Below are 21,629 nucleotides of genomic sequence, written 5' to 3'. Positions count from 1 at the left end.
CAATATTTTCTTTCCTATAGGGAAAATCTGTCATCATGAGTCATGAAAGTTACTGACAACACATTCTGCCACCTAAATGTATAATACTAAACTGCTAGCATTGGAGATAACAATGAAATAATAAGCATACTAAGCCTAGTATAATAGTGTCTTAGCAAATGTTACACTGAATATTAAATTTTTAAATTAAATATGTGATCATGAAATTACCGTTATATATTAAGAATAATCTTTATGTAACATTTTAGGTACTGATTAAAATTTGAAATTATAATGTAAGGCAATGATAAAGTGACTTTTTAAAATGTATCTTTTTCAAAATGTATATGTGCCTGAACTATAAAATATTTCAAAATTAGCTGTATATTCATTAAATATAATATGAATAAATACTATATATAAGATCTAACTAAATATATAATCTAGTGGGACAACTTAAACTAGTGTAAATAAGTAGGATACAATATGAGTAGGAAAATTAAAATGTTTAACTTGCTTTAATATAATTGGTTTCAATTAATATCAGTATTATTGTGTACAGTAGATCCTTAACATTGTTGATAGTTTTTTAAAAACTGATTTTAAGCAAAATGACATGAGAAAACCCATTTTACCCTAGACTAATTTATATCAGCAAGAGTTAAGTTCTTACGGCATATTTCTGGTCACAAAAACATCACCAAACTTCTGAATAAAGACCAAACAGTTCTGATATTTAACACTGAAATAAATATGAGCTATATGTACATTTAAGAAAAATCAATAAAAATCACTTCTCAGCCTTTTAGCTAAGATCAAGTGAAGAAAGATCAATAAAAACAAGTAAGATAATTATTTACCAGCTCATTTCAGTTCAGGGTGATGGGCAGTTGGAGCTTCTCTGGGCAGTTCAGGGGATGAAGAGGGAACTGACCCAGGACAGGATACATTCTGCTCTGAGGCACACACACACACACACACACACACACACACACACACACACACACACACTCTCTCTCTCTCTCTCTCTCTCTCTTTCTCTCTCTCTCTCTCTCTCTCTCTCACTCACTCTCGTAGTGGAACTATGTAGACAGCCAATTCACCGAATGTGCACATCTTGGGATGTAGGTAGAAACCAGAGTACTTAAGAGAAAACCCACAGAGACATGGTGAGATCATGCAGACCCTATACATACAATGGGCCAGGTTTTTCCCTCATCACCCTTATAAGGAAATGACCTTGGATGAAAGGACGTTATTCGAGGATCTTGATACAGTTTGGCTCCCTGTCATCACCCGAATCTCACCTCGAATTGTAATCTCCATAATCCCCGTGTGTCAAGGGTGGGACCAGGTGGAGGTGACTGGACCATGGGGGCGGTTCCCCCGTGCTGTTCTCGTGATAGTGAGTGAGTCTCACGGGATCTGATGGTTTTATAAGCATCTGGTATTTCCCCTGCTTGTTCTCACTCCATCCTGCCACCCTGTGAAGAAGGTGCCTGTTTCTCCTTTGCCTTCTGCCATGATTGTAAGTTTCCTGAGGACTCTCCAGCAATATGGAACTGTGAATCAATCACACCTCTTTCCTTTATAGATTACCGAGTCTCGGATGTTTCTTCATAGCAGTGTGAGAATGGACTAACACAGACCTGCTGTGTATGAATGGAGGTTTTAAAGCCTCAACTCATTCTGATAGAAGTCGTAATCCATTCTAGAGAGTACTAATTGGAGTTGATTAAAGAAGGGAGAAAAGAAAGAAAGGTATGTGTTAGAGAACATACTTTTTATGATTTCATCCCTCTTAAATCGATTGAATCTTGTTTTATGGCCTAAAACAGGGGTTGGCAAACTACTCTAAACAGAGGTTTCCTGGAGCACAGCCATGCCCATTGTGTTCTTATTTTCTACGGCTGCTATCATGCTGCCATGGCAGAGTTAAGCAGTTGTGACAGAGAACTTATAGCCTGTAAAGCCCAAAATATTGACTATCTTGCTGTTTAAGAAAAAAAATTGTAAGGCCGGGCGCGGTGGCTCATTCCTATAATTCCAGCACTTTGAGAGGCTGAGGTGGGCAGATCACCTGAGGTCGGGAATTGGACACCAGCCTGACCAACATGGAGAAACCCCGTCTCTACTAAAAATACAAAATTAGCCAGGCCTGGTGGCGCATGCCTGTAATTCCATCTACTCGGAAGGCTGAGGCAGGAGAATTGCTTGAACCTGGGAGGCAGAGGTTGCAGTGAGCCGAGAATGCGCCATTGCACTCCAGCCTGGGCGACGAGTGAAATTCCATTTCAAAAAAAGTTAAAAAAAATGTTGCTCCCTGGCCTAGAATGGTGTCTAATTTGAAGAATGTTTCATGTGCAACTTAAAGAGAATGTATCTGTTGGTGGTGGCTGGAATATTCTAGAAATACCAGTTAGATGGAGCTGTCTGATAACGTTTTTCTTACTACTTTTTAACAGCTGTATTCGGATATAGCCATATTCTAAATAATTTACCCGTTTAAAGTCCACAGTCCAGAAGTTTTTAATGTTAATAGATAACTGCAACCATCTCCATTTTCGGTGGTGGCAAGAATGCGGAGCAACAGGAACTCTCTTTCATTGCTGTCAAGTTTGAACGTTTTTACCACCTCAGAAAGAAACCTGTACCCTTCAGCTACCATCCTCCTCCTTTCCCCCAGCCCTGACAACCACTGATCTACTTTTTGTCCCTTTAGGTTTTCCTCTTTGGTATTTGCAAATGAAAGGAATCATATGTTATGTGGACTTTTGTGCCCGGCTTCTTTAACTTGGCATGTTTTCAAGGTTCATCCAAATCGTAGTGTGGAAGGTTTTGTATGCACATGTGTTTTCATTTCTCTCTTTATCTAGTATATACCTAGGAATAAAATTGCTGTATGTTTTTATTATAACTCTGTGTGTAATCATTTATTGCCACATTGTTTTCTCCTCTATTCAGATCCATTGCCCATTCTGTTAAGGCTATTTTTTTTTTTTTTGGAGACGGAGTCTCACTGTGTCTCCCAGACTGGAGTGCAGTGGCGCTGTCTCGGCTCACTGCAAGCTCCGCCTCCCGGGTTCACGCCATTCTCCTGCCTCAGCCTCCCAAGTAACTGGGACTACAGGCGCCCGCCACCTCGCCCGGCTAGTTTTTTTGTATTTTTTAGTAGAGACGGGGAAGGCTCTTTTTTAAGAGCAGTTTTTAGGTTCACAGGAAAATTGAGAGAAGGATACAAAGACAGCCAAGATAGCACATGTCCCCACACATTCCTAGTTTCCCCATTATCAACACCCCGCCACCAGAGTGATATAATTTTTTTTTACAATTGAGGAACCAACATTGACACATTATTGTCACCCAAAGTCTGTAGTTTATGTTAGGGTTCACAGTTGGTGTTTTCCGTTGCATAGATTTGGACAAATATATGACATGTATCCACCATTATAGAATCATACAGTAATCACTTCCCAGAGCTGTCGTTTTCCACTGTCTGAATTTCTACTTCTTTTGTGTGGTTTTCTAAGTGGCTGCAGTGAGCGGTTAATTCCCATTGCAGGGGTGGAAATAGCAGTCTGTATGTTTTAATTTCCTACTAACCCATAATATTTACATTGCTTATGTTGATTGCTCAGTTATGGAATTGAATATTCAATTTGTTTGTTTACTAACTAGAATGAAATACGCTGTCTAGAAGCCTCATGTGATTTTGTGATGGTGCCTCCCTTCCCTACTTCCCCATTCATTGAAACAAACCATGAACCTAGCTTCACATAGGAGTGTGCCTGGGGAGCCTGTCACTTGTGCTGTGGGGCAACTTTGCATTGTCCTTCTGTGCGGCTTGATGACTGTGCACCTCTGTTGGGCACGCAAGCAAAGCAGATTACAGACAAGGGCCAGGATTTTGGAAGAAGTGAAATTGCATCCTGTGCAGGAGGTGGAGCAGGATTATTTCTCTATGCTAGTCAAGGGCATATGTTGTTCAATGAAGAAAGCAGGAGGAAGAAGAGGAGGAGAGAAGACCTTTTGAATCTGTGTAACACCAATGCAGGTGGCTTCATATCACTCAGCCCTGGCTTTCCATCATAAAATTCGGATGATAAAAATCAGCCTGATAGGAGTGTTATGGAAATTAGCTAAAATTGTATTAATTAATAAACATAAAATGTATGAATAAAATACCAGAGACTGGCATAGAACAAATATTCAAAAAAATATGTTTCCTAGAAGGTTTTCTCTAGGGTAAGAGCCCTCTTTTTGGCAGCTTTTTCTGTGTTTCCCTCTTTGTCTCAATGAAGAGATCTGCAAAATTATGTATTTTTTCTTGTCATTGATCCATCCTCATTCTGTTCCCCAATCATTATTGTAACTGTGTGATGTGGAGATTGTGTCTATATTTCATTTGTTAATGTGTTTGTTACTGTTTTTTCCCTCCAGATGTCGTTAGCATATAAAGACATCCTTAAATAATTATTTTGGGAAACTGTGTTGTTTTCTACCTTGTGATGAATCCTGGGCTAGACAGTTTGAGACAATGCAATCAATTATTCTAAGAGATAAAACACTGTCTTCTTTGGGTAACTTAACTAAAGTCATTTATAACAACCTTAGTGACTGCTAAGTACTATTTAATGTTCTTAGAGTTTAAGCATTTTCAGTTAATTTTTCATTTTCCTTCACATTTTTATTTGCTTTCACAAGTGGCATTATTAATTTTCTTTTAGGTTATTAAATTAAGGTATGCTTTATAAAATTTTTCAAAGAAAAACTAATCCCATCCCCTGAGATAATCAGTGGGAATAGCTTGAATCATTCACTTCCATAACTTCCTTTGTGTTTATACAAAAATGCACAAATATATTTAGGCTTTTTTTACTTAGTAACATGTGATGGGCATTCCCTCTAGAGCAGTAGACAGCGGTTAGCTCGTCTAAAAGCTGCCTGCTTTCCCTAACAGGTTACATAATGTTTTATCCCACCTTCCCTATATTGTTGGACATTCAGTTTTTTTCTCTCCTTGTTATATCCCTTGCTTTATTGTGCAGATATCCTAGGTACTGTCAAAACAAAACAAAAACAAACAAACAGAAAAGCCAGGATGGATTCCTCAAGTGGGATTGCCTGTTTGTAGGCAGTATCCTAGTCACGACTTCACTAGTCTGTGTTTGTGCCTATTTTCGCTAGTTCAGCCTTGTCAATACCCACTTCACTTTTCTTAATTTTTGAGTTTTGGTGTAAAAGAAAGTACTCTATTTTTGCTTTAAAATTTATTTCCTTGGTAATTATTTTAGATTTACCGTGTTTTCACATACTTACTGCTGCTGTGAATAGGCTTTGGTTCTTCTTCTATTTGTGTCTTTTTCCTTTACCACTTTTGGGTGCTCTCCATGTGTTGGGGACAGCAGTTCTTATAGGTTACATATTTTGCATATGTAAAAGTTATAATTTGACCTTATCTTTTTATTAACATATTGTGACATTTTTACATAATCTGTCAGCTTATTTATTGTTGTGTTTTCTGTCTTTCCTAAGAATGTCTCTTACCCAAAGTTACGCAAATATTTACATATCTTTTGGCACTATTATTATATTTAGAGACTTATTTATTGAAAACAGTTGCGCTGATTGTGTTTATAAACACAGTCAAAATGTGGAAACATTTTTATATATTATATTTTGTGTCACTCTTGTTCCCCCACCACCAAGTTTATATGATTTTACAGAGAATATTAGCACAGATATTTAAATGATTCATTCCTTCTTTTTTCAGACCAACTACTACTATCTTTCTAGGTCTGTAGTCATGCTCTTCTTCAACAATATTCCCAAACTTTCTTCTCCTAACATAGTCTGTCCTCAAAATCCTGTCCTTCTTTCTGGTACCACTAGCACAAATCCTTTTTCTCTTGTGCCTCAGGGAAACCTTTATAAACTATATAGGTTGACCAGATTACTAGTGATTAATAAAATCAGCAGCAAAGAGTACATTTATGCAGAGAACGTTCTCTACCAAAAGCATCATTGTTCTGTTTCCTAAATGCGTGTATGTGGGAGGCTGTATACTTAGCCATTAAATAACAAAGATTGAACTGCCTGGGTTTGAGTTCTGGCTCTACCTCTTATTATAATCTAGGGCAAACTACTTAACTTCACTTGCAGTAATTTTTATTTGAACTGAATAGCTCAAACTGTGCTTACTGTGTGCCAGGCATTTTCCAAGTGCCTCACATATATTAACTCCTAATCCTCACAAGCATTCTAAATTATCCTCATTTTATACATGGAGACATAAGGTTCAGAAAGCTTAAATAATCGGCACAAGCTAGGAAGTGGGGGGAAGGGCAGTTGTAATCATAAGTCCCTTATAAATGTTTCTTTCTCCATTCTTCTTTCTACTCCCCTCTAGCCCTTCCTTTCCTCTCCTGGCTTTTCTCTTTGTACCATTTTCCACCTCCTCCTATCTCTTCTTCCCCCACTTCACCCTTTCCCCCCTCTTCACCCTTCTTTCCTTTTCTCCTTGTTCCTCCTACTCCTCTTCTCTCCCTTTCAGCCCCCGCCTCATTTCCTCCTCCTTCCCTTCTTTCTCCTTCTCTACCTCATCACCGTGTTGTATCATTTTCAGTGTCAGTGTCCTTCATCCTTTGGGGTATACCAAGATCAATCAGAGACAGATCCTGCTTCAGAAGCCTTACCATCTATTAGAAGCTAGAAGACATAGAACTTGCTTCAAATGAAACGGAAAGTAAGAGATTTTAGTGCCATTCAAGTTTTAAGGGAACAGTAGTGTCTTTCCTGGGGGCAAAACAAAACAAAACAAAACAAACAGCTTTATGGAGGGACAGTCTCCTTCAATGGTATCAGGAAAGGCCCTGTAAAGGCAGTAGTTATAACTACTATAACTACTATATAACTTCTGTCTACTCCACTGTCTTTAGAATATTTCCTAAATTTATCAGCCTCCCTCTTGATTATTACATGTGATGGATCTTAAGTTCACTAATTGATCTCAGTACTTTTTACACTCTTATTTTGTAATGCATGAGTGACCAGTATGGTAAGAGTTAAAATGAAAATGTCAAAGGAGTCTGATTGGGCCATTTGTGGAGAGTTTGGGACACCTGTCAGTACTAACAAGTCAGTTCTCATAGATTGAGGACAGCGAAGAAAAGATAGATCGATGTGCCCGAGTCGACAGTAGGTAGAAACATGGTCAGTGGCTACACAAATCCATATACCCCTAGTCAGTTGCTGTGTGTAATCAGTCCCCAAAGAGTTCTGAAAATAATCTGCTTGTGTAAACTGTCATTTATATCATAACATAGCTCTTCTACATCTGTGAAGTGTCATCCTCAGTAAGTACTTCTTCAGAATGCCCAGGCACCATGGCAACAGGCACCTCAGGAAAAGTGAGATGGGCTTTTAATTGCAGCGTCAAAAAGTACATTTCAGCAAGTTTCAAAAATGAGTGCATTATGTGATGAAAAGTTACAATTATTTTAGTCATCTCAGCATGAATGCCAGGTGTATTTTTGGCATGGGCCTTCTTAGAAATAAGCATCCTGATTCAATTTGAAAGCATACATGTTACATTGGAGAAAATTATATTAAAAATTAACAGAAGTTAGGTATCTACTACCTATATAAGTTTGTGTTCCTATTAATATTTTCCACTAAAATATAAGTGAATTTGCATGAATGCTTTCTTTCATTATTCACAGTGTAAGATACAGGGAGACCTCATTGTCTTTAGGATGAATTGTCCCTAAGGGGATATATACTCAGTTGCCTGTGTGTATTAGCTTTTATTTTTCATTTTTATTTATTGACAAAATCAATATGCTATTTGGAAACTGCCAAATTGGTTCTAGAGATCTGAGAGACTAAAATTTGGAGAGCAACATAAGGTCGGTCTTCCCAGGATGTTGCTTGAACCAGACCCAGAGTCCTAATTTTAAATGGTTGCTTTACTTGGTGAAATAGATTGGACATTGGCTTTACAGATAAAATGCCCTTGACGTCTTGGATCTCAGTTCTTCAGAAAGGATGAAGAGGATATTAGCAGGGTAATTTCTTTTATTCCTTCCAGCCCTAATATTCTGTGATTCATCTGAGTATTAATTTGCACACAGTTATATGGTGATGGGTGGAAACATTTAAAGAAACTTTGAAAATGAACGAATTCATACAACAAGAAAAAATAAAGAGAAAAAACTTAATAGTCTGTTTTTGGTCCTATCAGGGGTAAGGTATAAATTATTTACCTTAATAGGGATGAAATAAAATTGAAAGTAATAGATACGGTATACAAGGAAGTTTCCAGGAAGAAAACTTATGGGAAGATGTTGAAACGAGATGTGATTTAAACACCTAAGTACTCACATTTACTTTCCAGTTCTTCTTTTTTCTGAAATTAGCTGTAGTCTTTTGCATATAGTGTTCAGAGAATATTTGTGGAATGAATTAACTAATAATAAATAGTTGGGCCTAGCTCATCCGAGCTAAGGAGTTTATATGGTAGAGATCTTTGTGGTAACACAAAGAAGAGGTGGCCCAACACAGATATCAGTTAGATTAGGTTTGACCTCAGAAATAATATTTCCAATTGAGTCAAGAACCTCACAGAAAGAAATGTGCTAAAGGACAAGGTTAGTATTTTTTTCCCCAAATTTTGTCTGTATTAATTTTCTTCTGAACGCACACATCAGATTTTCTGAGAGAGATGTGTCATAACATTAGTCCCCTTTGCCCTAGTTTGTTACCCCTTGGCCCAAGCAGTGAGAGCCAGGTCCATTGTCCTCTGTTGGTAGTTGCACACCCATAGGTGAAGGATAAGGCATTATGTTTTTATTTTTTATTTTCTTATTACTAAGTAGAATGTACAGCTGTGTTTCTCCCCTCTTGAAAGGGTCTCCTTAGAAATTTTCTGGACCTGAATCCTAAGCCCTTTGGTATATTAATAAAATGTCTCCAGGAGCCAGGTAACACCCCCCATGTTTTATGTATTATGACGTAGAGTTTTCTCGAAGTTCTGGGGCTTCACCTTTTTTGACATGTAATACCCAGAAATATAACACCCCAGTCTTCTTTAGCTAGGGACCTAGTTCATCAGATAACAATTTGGCCCTCTTGAGAAGACCTAAGAAGTTTTAGTATTTTGAATCAAAGCAATTAACTAGATAAATGGTTACAGTTTTAATTCTCATGGCATGTGAAGGGTGGAATATTTTTATAGGAAGTGAAAGCAACCGTTCCCTTCTTTGTATCATACACATTTCTGAGGCTCAGCAGGCTAAGGGTTTCTGCATACTACTGAGAAATCCAGGGATGTTTTATTTCTCTACAATTAGGTGTTTTAAGTGGGAAGAAACTCTACCAGGTCATGTAAATATTTTATGTAAAAATAGCAAATGATGGCTTATGTATAATAGATGGAGTAAGGTATGCTTTCTAAAATGACTTAAAAATATAGCAGGGAAAAAAGTAAAGGCAGTAGTAATATTATTAGAAACAACCACATCTGGGGATCTCTCTCTATATTTAATAACCTTGACTCTTGTAGTATTTCAGACTGAACTAAAAGATTCCTGTTTCTAGACATATGTCGATAGAATATTTGGAAAATGTCTTTGAACTGACTCTTGCTTGGCACAGAATTTCAAAGAATCCTCATGATCATTTGTTCTATTCCTATCTGTTGAAATTTCTGAACTTGTGTGAGGTACAATAATGTAAAACCTCATATATATGTACAAGGTAATGAGTATTTCTGTCAGGATTTTTTAAACCAATTATCTTTAATTTTTATCTGTTTGTTGAAAAAGATAAGTATTCTCTGACATTGTGACTCAGGTGATGAATTGGTTGGATACCTGTTGTTTGCCTCAGTCATTGAAACCAGGAGTATATGGTATAACATCCTATTCGCTCTAAAAATAGTTTCTGTGTTTTTGGTTTTGTTCTGAGTGTATTACTTTTCTCTTTGGTCCTTATAATCACAGTTTTATTTTTTATTTTTTAAATTAGAGATGGAGTCTTGCTGTGTCACCCAGCCTGGAGTTATGCTGTCATGGATTACTATACCTCGAACTCCTGGGCTCAGGTGGTCCTCCCTGTGTAGCGTCCCAAGTAGCTGAGACTACAGGTGTGCACCATCATGCCCAGCTCATTTTTTAATTGTTTTGTAGAGGTAGGGTCTTGCCATGTTGCCCAGGCTGGTCTTGAACTCCTGGCCTCAAGCAGTCCTCCTGCTTCAACCTCTCAGTGTTGGGATTACAGTTGCAAGCCACAACACTTAGCCACAGTTTTAAAGTTTCAAAAATAAATAGAAATAACTAGTTGACTTACTTGACTTACTGTTTCTTTCAGCTTTTTGCCTGAATTCATCAGTGGAGACTTTGATTCTATTAGGCCTGAAGTCAGAGAATACTACGCTACTAAGGTAAATTGTAAATACTTTTTTGTTCAAGATCTTTCTCATATGGTTGCTTTTTCTATGTTGTTTCCAATTTTCATGGTGTATAGGAAGACATTGATAAACTCATTGGTTGGTTACCTTTCATAGTTTTTTTATTTTAGCAATTGTAATATACATTCAAAATGGAAACCTACACTTTTTCGCCACGGGTTTACCGCCAGAACACAGGTGTCATGAAGACTACGTCTAAAAGCCAAAATGAGAAAAGACAAGACTCATCATCATTGGACACGTAGATTCGGGCAAGTCCACCACTACTGGCCATCTGATCTACAAATGCAGTGGCATCAACAAAAGAACCATTGAAAAATTTGAGAAGGAGGCTGCTGAGACGGAAAAGGGCTCCTTCAGGTATGCCTGGGTCTTGGATAAACTGAAAGCTGAGTAGGAACGTCATATCACCATTGATATCTCCTTGTGGAAATTTGAGACCAGCAATACTACGTGACTATCATTGATGCCCCAGGACACAGCGACTTCATCAAAAACATGATTACAGGGACATCTCAGGCTGACCGTGCTGTCCTGATTGTTGCTGCTGATGTTGGTGAATTTCAAGCTGGTATCTCCCAGAATGGGCAGACCCGAGAGCATGCCCTTCTGGCTTACACACTGGGGGTGACACAACTCATTGCTGGTATTAACGAAATGGATTGCACTGAGCCACCCCACAGCCAGAAGAGATACGAGGAAATCGTTAAGGAAGTCAGCACTTACATTAAGAAAACTGGCTACAACCCTGACACAGTAGCATTTGTGTCCAATTCTAGTTGGAATGGTGACAATGTGCTGGAGCCAAGTGCCAACACGACTTGGTTCAAGGCATGGAAAGTCACCGGTAAGGATGGCAATGCCAGTGGAACCACACTGCTTGAGGTTGTGGATCACATCCTGCCACCACCTCATCCAACTGACAAGCCCCTTCGCCTGCCCCTCCAGGATGTCTACAAAATTGATGGTATTAGTACTGTTCCGGTTGGCCAAGTGGGGACTGGCATTCTCAAACGTGGTATGGTGGTCACCTTTGCTCTAGTCAACGTTAAAACTGAAGTAAAATCTGTCAAAATGCACCATGAAGCTTTGAGTGAAGCTCTTCTGGGGACAGTGCGGGCTTCAATGTCAAGAATGTGTGTGTCAAGGATGTTCGTTGTGGCAACGTTGCTGGTGACAGCAAAAACGACCCACCAATGGAAGCAGTTGGCTTCATTACTCTGGTAATTATTCGGAACCATCCAGGCCAAATCAGTGCTGGCTATGCCCCTGTACTGGATTGCCACATGGCTCACATTGCATGCAAGTTTGCTAAGCTGAAGGAAAAGATTGGTCGCCATTCTGGTAAAAAGCTGGGAGATGGCCCTAAATTCTTGAAGTCTGGTGATGCTGCCATCGTTGATATGGTTCCTGGCAAGCCCGTGTGTGTTAAGAGCTTCTCAGACTATCCACCTCTGGGTTGCTTTGCTGTTCGTGCTATGAGACAGACAGTTGCCATGAGTGTCATCAAAGCAGTGGACAAGAAGGCTGCAGGAGCTGGCAAGGTCACCAGGTCTCCCCAGAAAGCTCAGAAGGCTAAGTGAATATTATCCCTAATACTTCCCACCCAGCTCTTAATCAGTGGTGGAAGAATGGTCTCAGAACTGTTTGTTTCAATTGGCCATTTAAGTTTAGTAGTAACAGACTGGTTAATGATAGCAATGCATCATAAAACCTTCAGAAGGAAAGGAGAATGTTTTGTGGACCACGTTGGTTTTCTTTTTTGTGTGTGGCAGTTTTAAGTTACTAGTTTTTAAAATCAGTACTTTTTAATGGAAACAACTTGACCAAAAATTTGTCACAGAATTTTGAGACCCATTAAAAAAATTTAATGAGGAAAAAAAATTGGAAACTTACAAAATGACAAGTTGGAACACAATCTTGGGGAAATTTTATTACCGTTATGTAAAAATTAATCCTTTAAACATATATATTTAAAAGAGCTTATAATTTATATATGCTCATTTAATAAATACACAATTGTTGCCTATATTCTCATTATTATATATTTCTCATGGATCATTTTAACTTCATTTAATGAATGTATCTTATTTCATTTAACCAATTCCCAATTAATATACATTTCAGGTGTGCATTTTTTGGTTTTGTAAACTCGGCTAAAATCATCTTTGTAAATGAATTTTTCTAAAAATGCATAATTGTGTACTCATTGGAATTTAGGACTAACATTTTTTCTTTAACATTTAGTTTTCTTGAAATTATTATTACTCTGTTTTGAATAAAACTATTCGCTACAACTTGAGATTGGTAATAACCTACATCTTTTGCAAAGGTGTTAATTTTCTCATTATTATACAAATCTTTCAAAGATCCTTGCCACTTAAGAACATATAAAGGGTCTAATTGGGAATGATATAAGTCACGTGGGAGTGTATTAAAGTAACCAGTAATTCAAGGTCTCAGTGGTTTTGGAAGACAGTGAAGAGTTTTTCAAATAAAAATTATAGCATTAGTAATTCTAGCCACAGCACCGTCATCTGTGTTTAATTCTAAACTGGCATTAGCAAAGTACGTATTTTTTTAAAAAGAAACATCAAGTATTGAAATCACAAAACTTTAAATTCTTCATGAGGCTTGTGGGGAGATTAGATAATTCATGAAGAAGAGAAGGAACCTTTCTCAGAAAGGAAGGAGGGAAGAGAAAAAGGTAGGAAAATGAAGAGGAAAAAAAGGAAACATGATTCTAGATGGAAACACAAAGATGCTTTGCTTATAAGGTATAGCCTGTGATGATATGGAAATTCTGGGGCTGGTGGTGACTACAGGTCTCTGCACATCCCATCTGCCCACCAGCTGATCGGACTTTTCCTCAGCAAATGAAGACCATTCCCAAAGTCAGTGTTTGATATTCATGCTCAATTACTTTAACATTGGCATGTTCCCGTTCATTCCCCACAGTCTCCCTTCTCATTAACTCCATACCTCAACCTTGTTGGGATGGAAAAGTCACAGCCTTGCTTACCATGCAGAGTTTTACAAATGCATAGATATTAATCGTATTTTCAGCAGCAGAAGAAACAGTGAGAGAGGCAGAGACAAGCATAGTCAAAAAACAAGTTGAAGATCTGGTCAGGTGTGACTCCTCTCCCCCTTCTTTAATGCTGCTGGCTTGCCACAATCAGAAGTGCCAGCCTGATCACACCTATCCAAGATAAGAAAATAGGGGAAGCCAGCCTTTTTATATCTTAGGCAGTAAAATGAGGATCAAGGATAGAGGAAATTTTTGAGTTAATGCCCCTTGATGAATTTCTCTTATATTTCCTGCTTCACTTAATTTTAACCTTAAAAACTAAATTATATTTGTTGAGGTTTAGTTTTTAAAGTAAGATTTAGCTGAATCTTCTAATTCTTGAACTGCCTAGTTCTAGGTCGATACAGTATAATCCACTTTCTTCGTGTATCAGTGTTGAACTCACTGCTTTGAACTTTTAGGCTAAGTTCCTAGAGGGCACAGATGATGTCTTTTATAGAGTTAATGTGCCCTGTAGAGCACATGGTGAGTGTTTGGCTGTAGTTTTAATAATGATGATAATTACAACAAGTTAATGCAACATTACACACGATTCATATAAGCCATCATCTCCAACTTAAACAGCCTTTACACTGCTCTTTCACAATTGAAAGGCGGTTATCTTCATTTTCAAATACACCCCCTCCCCACCTGCTCTGGGTTTGCAATGAAGGTGAAACTGGGAATCTAGTAAAGTGAAGAAATTTAAAATACCAAAACTTTGTTAAAAGTCAAAAAGTGGATTGTGTAGCCAACATTTCTTCATACAAAGTGTTGAGCCTGGCAACTGGTGTACAGTCCTGAATTTATAAAGTCCTCGTTTTCAGGTAGCTGTAACATCTTGGTGCTTTCCCTTTTGCCTGTTTGTCTTAGTTCCTCTCTGCCTGGTTCACTACTGTTAACTCAGAATGAGGAATATCTCTTACTGATTTTCCTCTTGATATTTTATTTTTCATTTTTCTGGGTCAGTCAGTGCTTCTTTGATTCAAAGCTAAAATCACCTACTTCAGTCTATCTATTATGCATATCTCCAGGTTAATTTTCTGAGAACGTTAGAAGAAACTATGCTATCTTATCAAACTCCTGATATTCTTTCATTATTGTATTCTGTTGGGTCTTCAATGGATTTAGGAAAGGGAGTTTTAAACATGTTTCCTTAATATTTAGGGGGTTAAGGAACTACTTTCAGGATTTAGCTAATGCCTTAAAAAATTACAGAATAACAAGGGTTTGCCATAAATGTAGGTTTATAGGATAGGAGTTAAAATATGTAAATATAATAAATATATGAAATACAGTCAACCCTTGGTATCCAATGATTCATCCAGCAGTGTATGGGGAACCCTGGGATATGCAGGGCCTGTTAAGGGACTTAAGCATCCTCAGACTTTGATGTTCTCTAGGGTCCTGGAGCCAATCCTCTGTGGATATGAAGGGCCTACTGTGATTTAAAATAGAAGAAATTAAACAACATTCTTGATCCCAATTTTTTGATGAGGGAACTGAGGCCCAGAAAGCTAAGCGACTTCAGCAAAATGGTAGAGCTAGTGAGAGACAGCTTTAGGATCGATGCCCATGTTTTCTATAAAGAGAATGTTGTTAGAACTGGGACTGGGTCACTGCTACTGCTTCTCAACAGGTAACACCTTTGGCCTATTGGGTAAGACAGTTGTTCCTTGCACTGGATATGTAGCACCCCGGGAATGAATGCCGCTATCACTGTCAATGTGATAACAGTCAACGACATAATCAAATACTTTACATTATGTTTCCAGTATGTCCCTCTAAACCTTTGATTTTGAGGCAGCAAGGGTAAAGATGTGATAGGTCGACCAGACCATGAAAGATCAAAACCTTATAAACTGATAAATTATTAAATTACCTATTAATAAAAACTACCTCTAAGATATTGGATTGAGCCAAGATAGAACACTGAAGAATCAGAGTGATTTGGTAATATGAAATTAGCAAGGGTATAGGCAGATTTTTAGTATGTTTTTCTTTGTGTTATCAATGAGCATTTTCCAGAAAGTGTTACTATCAACACAAGGCCATGTTCTAGACGGTGTGATGAAAACAACCCTAGTCATAAGTCACGAATAGGACTCTAGGTCCAAGTTCTGATTTTATCTTCTTGTTAATCCTTCCAAGTCTTAGAAGAACATAGCATCAAGAATGTTGCAAGAAGGTGCCCAAAGATTCATTATAACTGTATTTATGAAGGCAAGCTTGATTAAGGAAAACATTGAACTCATGTATATATGGTGAATGAGGCTAGCAGAAAGGGTGAGTCGATGCTGAACCACAGATTTTCTGTTACAGAAATAATAAGATAATTCCAGGTCCCCTGGTAATTCTAGCACTATAAACTGGAGGCATGGAGAAAGAAACGTAGGCAGATTTTTGTCTCCTGTTTTCCATTGTATCTTTTTCCCTCTTGGGAAAGATAAGGGTTTTTAAAAACAAATTGCATGAATTATTGAAGAATATATCTTATTAAACCAATGTTTTGTATAGTATTTTCGCATCGTCATTGAATACTTGCATGGCCATACCCAAATTTTTGAAGAGTGCTCTCGATGGGCAGGGGTAGTGTATCTAATCTTTAAAAACCAATGCTCCCTTTTATAAATAGAAAATGCTATAAATGTTAGATGCAGTAGCAGAAAATGTCTCCTCATTTTACATTTCATCATAATGGCTATTGCCTGTATAAATGTGTTTCAGTTACATTGTAAGGAATTGGGGATTTGGGTTTAAATATAACTTTCTCAGTCAAAATAATTGGAAATTGTCACCTGGTTGGCATTTGAATAGAATGTCTGATTTTTCATAAATGGGCTACTGAGGGTAAGCAGAAAGTGCTTATATTTTAATTCCAGTTTAAACCCATTGACTCTCAAATAGTGGGGAGGGCAGGTTATTGGGTGGGGAGGGTACATTCAAGTGTGGATGTCAAATGACTATTACTTAATCTTGGCTGTTAGCAGTGTGCATTTTAGTTTTTAGGCTTTTATAAGTAGAAAAGTGATTGTTTTCTTGAACTAAGTGCAAATTACATTTGTGTTGTTAATTTACACATATGAAAATCTTACCACCATACGTGAACCTAAATCATGGTGTTATATCCCTGACTTTCTCATGTGCTTCTAGTAATGATTTAATAATGGCATACAGGTAGAGTTCTCTGGAAATTCTAAAGCACTATTTTAATATAAGCTGGTAGTATTTTATTTTACTTCCCAAAATTGTTTGCTTAAGACCTTTTTAATATTTTATTATTTCTCAGTAACATTGCTTTTTAAAAATATTTTCAAACACTTCATCTTTGTAAGTGCATAATTTATGAATGTAGATGTAATTCATAATCAGAATTGCTCAGGATATCCTTTTGAATTTGATCAAGCCTCAGGTTTGGTTCTATTTACATTTCACAGAATCTCCAGTTAAAAACATCTGCATTGATCCACCTAATCTCATGAATCTTACTATTTTCTACTGTTAACTACGTCTCTTTTTCAGTTCTTCTCAGCCACATGCCAACAACTTTTAGATGAAAAATTAATTAGAGAAAATGACAAACTGGACTGTTAGAAATTGTGAAGTTAGTAAGTTTGACTGTTATGCCAAACAGAGGAAACTATACAAAATTATATAAAGCTCAACTCCATTTTTTGATATATTTCCTTAAAAAATATAAACAAAATGAAACAAAGCCTGGAGTGTAATAAGTTTTTAGGCTTAAGCATGAAGTCTAATTAACATATGCTATGATATAAAGGCTTTGCTAAGGGAATTATAGACAGGCAGTTTCCCTTGACAACTGACAGGTTCTTCACTTTATATTCCTTAGACTGGCTGTCTAACCCTTATTAGCATCTCACCAAGGGAATGATGAGACTGCCAGGGGAACATTATGTGAAACTATCTCTTGAATATACCTTAATTCTTATGCTTGCCTCAATCATAGTCCTTTCAAATTGACTTTATTGCCATCGATGTTTTTTGAAGTTTGTTTTGTTTGAATTTGTTTAACATACTGAAGGCTTTTAGAAAGGGCGAGACTTTGCCCTTTACATTGAAGAGCTCCCAGTGAGACACACAGGAGGACCTCCAGGGGCACCTGCCTGCCTCTTCTCATTCATCTGATGTTACACTCTGTGTTCTCCAGGGCCTCTATGACTCTCTCTTCCCTCCTTTGTCTGACTCATGGGATTCTTCCTTCGCCTAAACCAACCAATTATGACAGTCTAAAAAGTAATAACAACCAAATATTTTTAGTGCTTAAAATATGCCAGATATTTTTATATGCCCTTTCATTTGTGAATTCATCCCTTCACAGTTTCCCACCTGGAGGTGGTGGTTAGTCCCTTGTTTATACTGTCTTGCAGAGTTTGAGATAAACAATTCTATCATTTTACTCCTTTTCCTTGTTAACATATGAAGTTCTGGGAGCCGAAGTCTGTGGTCATTTATCCTGGTATCCACAGTCATTAGTAGGTTCAGATTGAAGTTTATATGAAGCAGGTATCTGATCCTTCTTTTAGAACTAAAACAGAAAAGCACTGGTCCAGCTTTGCTTCATATAAAGAAGATTTCTGTGATCTAATGATTCTGTGAAATTTGCCACATTCTGTATGCCCCTTTTGGAAACCCACTGTGCATGTATCATTTTAAGTAAGTCTGCCAAAAATCTAATTTTACCTTAATGTTTCTCAAATGTATTTCACCCCAGAACAAATACTTTTTACCCTACTAAAAATACAAAAAATTGGCCAGGCGTGGTGTCACACACCTGTGATCCCAGCTAATCAGGAGGCTGAGGCACCAGAATCGCTTGGACCCTGGAGACAGAGGTTGCAGTGAGCCGAGATTATGTCACTGTACTTTAGCCTGGGAGACAGAGTGAGACTCTTTCTCAAAGAAAGAAAGTTTTCTATCAGTGTAGAAACTATTTACCATTCAAGTTTCCTGATGTCAGCCAAAGGCCAATCTTGCAAGCAGGCCATTTTAAAGACAGCAGTCTCAAGCCTGCTATGCTAAGTTTTCCCTGTACCCTGTTTCAGCCAGAAGTCTGGCTTTAAAGCCATCATTTAAAACCCTGTGCTGTTCTAAAAAGACATTCGACTTACATTAACAGAAGGGATGACTTTCCTGTTTGAAACACTATAGCTTTCGTTCCTTGTTGAAAGAAAAGGTTATTTTACAACACATAGGACAATGAAGATTATGCTAGATTAGAATGTCTCTTTAAGTTTGGGAAAGAATAGAGAATTGCTACAAGGTTAAATTGCATTTCTTCTTTTCCTTTATACACCATCTAGATACCAGAAAAAGGATACTAGATTATATTAGGCAATATACTTAGAGTTTTTGTACTGTTACTTAGGTTTTTAAGAGTTGAATCGTGTGACATTCTTGCTGAAGAAATCATTCCTTGAAGGCTGTTACTTGATGATTTAAAAAACAACCTTTTTAGCTTGAAAAGTATAAATGTTTCTAGAAGCCTGGTAAATAAAAGGAACAATCTGCCACAGGACACTTTATACAATGAAGAAGAAAATGGGAATTGGTTATTTCATGATTATATCTCTGCAGGGAAAAAGACGATGTTCATACCTGTATCCACAAACAGAGATCTTTTAGATTTCAGTTTACTTTATGGAACTATTCCCCTTCTTAGCAAATCTGAGAAGAAGTTAGAGCTCATTTTAGATCTGTATCTTTGGTTATTTGGAGTATCTGTCATTTTGCTCTATGCCTGCTGTGCCCTTAATCTGGCAGGCAGTTTTTAATTACAGAGTTCCAGTCAATTCCATTAAATGAATGATTATGGACTCTTATTATTAAAACTTGAATATATTCAATTCTTCCAAGACTCTGGAAAATATCCCCCCCAAATATTTTTAAGTGTATATCTTGCATACTGATGAGAAGAAAGGTAATGTCAGCAATGAATAGGGGAAAATAAAGAAGCTAACATGTTAAAACCCAGTAAAACTTTTATCGTTGCTTATTTGCTAAAGAAAATCCATATCAGTATGCCAATATGAAGGTATAGGAAATTATACTTCATGTTTTCAGAGCCAACTTTAAAGATGTCTTTGATTTCTTCTTACCTCGTTTACCTTACTGATAGACAACTATTTTCCCCTCTGAGCATGTCCATTTCTTTTCATACTGTCCATTAGCCACTCAGTCCTCAATTGAAAGAACCACTTCCTATCCCTGTTGCACACTCCAAAATTATCTTAACTTTCTCTTTCCTTCTCCAATGGAAATCATCTTTCCTGTAATGAAACCGATTTTTGTTTGCTATTAAGGAGCAAGTAAATCAATTCCATTAATTCACAGCAAGAAATCCATGATGAATTGTCTCTCCTAAGATTACTTATATTTTTAAAGGATGAACTGTTCATCCTATGTACGACTAATAGGAATACATATTTTTACAACTTTCCTAGAAAGCACTCTGGCAACAAATATCAAGGAACCTGAAAATGTTCTCATAATTTCCCCAGTAATTTTATTGCCAGAATTCATTTCTAAAAAAATAACCAGCACCAAACATTTATACACAGAGATGTTTATTATAATTGTATGTTTCAAAGAAAAAGAGTCAATTTATGTCATAAATATAATAATAAAGATAATATAATGAGTTGAAGAAGAAGGAAAAAGGGAGGGAGGGATAGATAAGCGTTCACTGCCCATTTTCAGGAGGCTGCGAAAATCATGAAGGTTTCTAAGTCTGGATGTAGCATGGTCATGCGGGTCATCATGTCTGCCTAACAGCTAACGGATGCTCAGGTATTTAAAACTCGACAATAATAACTAAATAAATGTTCCTGTAAATTATAAAGGTATTTTTCTGCTTAGTCGTGCCCAAATAACAAAAGTTTAATTCAGCAGGGTACTACGCAAAGTACAAAGCATGATAGGTTCAGATCCCACATGATGTTCCTATCAGTTCTGTGACCTTGGGCAGGTTATTTAATCTCTGGGAACTACGGTCTGCATATTTTAAAATGTGATAATTACACTTGCCTTGTAAGGTTATTATGGGGATTCAGAAATATAATTCATGTAAAGTGATTCATATCTCATATAATACTAAATGTACTCAAATGTTCTTATTAATGTCACTCATTTAGTGAGGGAGACAGTTGTCAATAGATTACATTCTTTAAGATTGGATACTTTAAAGGTTATCTTATTTATCAGAAAATTAGGCTCTGTTTTGTTGGAGAATTTTAGTTTATTGAAAATCTTAGAGTTTATTAAATATATACATTGTATTTATTTATACTAGGTAAGGGTCTGTATGCGAGTCACTGGAAATACATTTTCAAAAGTGATATGCATGATACCTAGGAGGAAATAGCACTTATAAGTTCCTAACCTTATAAACTCAGTCCATAAAGTTACAGTAGATGTCTCAGAGCCCCATAAAATCTTGCCAGGATAATTTGCACAAGTGTTTTCTGTCCTAGGTAAATGGATGGGTACTAAATGATGACTTGACCTAAAATGAAAAAGGTAATAGCAAACTTCGGAATGTTTTCACCAAACTTAACTCCTCCCCTCTTGTTTTACAAAGCCAAGTCTCTCTGGATATAGTCCATGAAATAACAATTAATATGTTATTACAATTTTTTTCAAAGGATCTGTTTTCTTTCCCATTAAGGAATTTTAGAGGAGTCAGCATAGTATAACCTGATAGGTTTTATGTGTGTAAAATGTAGAAACTCATTAACCTATATTAAATTATTGTCAGACAGTAAATTAAGTAATTGAGAATGACAGTCTAATGGCTTTTGCATTGGACTTTTGAAATTAGGTTGATTATTGACACTCATTGCCTTGTAATAATTTCTTTCAGTTGTCAGTAAAGTAAAAAATAGTTTTGCAAATATTGACACAAAGTTCTTTGGAGAATACTAATATTTTGCTCACTGTAGTAAACTTTGATGTGAGGTAGTCTGCCTATAACATCTGCTGTTTCTAAAGATTCTTCCCATGTTCTGAGGTGAGCATTTGATAAGTATTCATCACTGTGCATCATTTCACTTAATCCTAACAGCAATTCTGTTTTTTTTATTTTTTTATTTT

The 21,629-nt window shown here is 36.9% G+C and overlaps 1 protein-coding gene across 2 annotated transcripts in view; it reads left to right on the top strand.

The window, feature by feature from the left end:
- Positions 1-21,629, top strand: part of TPK1 (thiamin pyrophosphokinase 1) — a 401,888-nt gene that overhangs the window by 190,801 nt on the left and 189,458 nt on the right. For both annotated transcript variants that reach the window (XM_011941409.1, XM_011941410.1), the window contains exon 5: positions 10,348-10,420. In XM_011941409.1, the coding sequence (XP_011796799.1) occupies positions 10,348-10,420 (73 nt within the window). The remainder of the gene's footprint in view (positions 1-10,347; positions 10,421-21,629) is intronic.

This window comes from Colobus angolensis, unplaced genomic scaffold (assembly GCF_000951035.1).
Source record: "Colobus angolensis palliatus isolate OR3802 unplaced genomic scaffold, Cang.pa_1.0 Scaffold2, whole genome shotgun sequence".
NCBI lineage: Eukaryota > Metazoa > Chordata > Mammalia > Primates > Cercopithecidae > Colobus > Colobus angolensis.
Note: the sequence above shows the minus strand (reverse complement) of the source record. Positions and strands in the feature narration are given on the sequence as shown.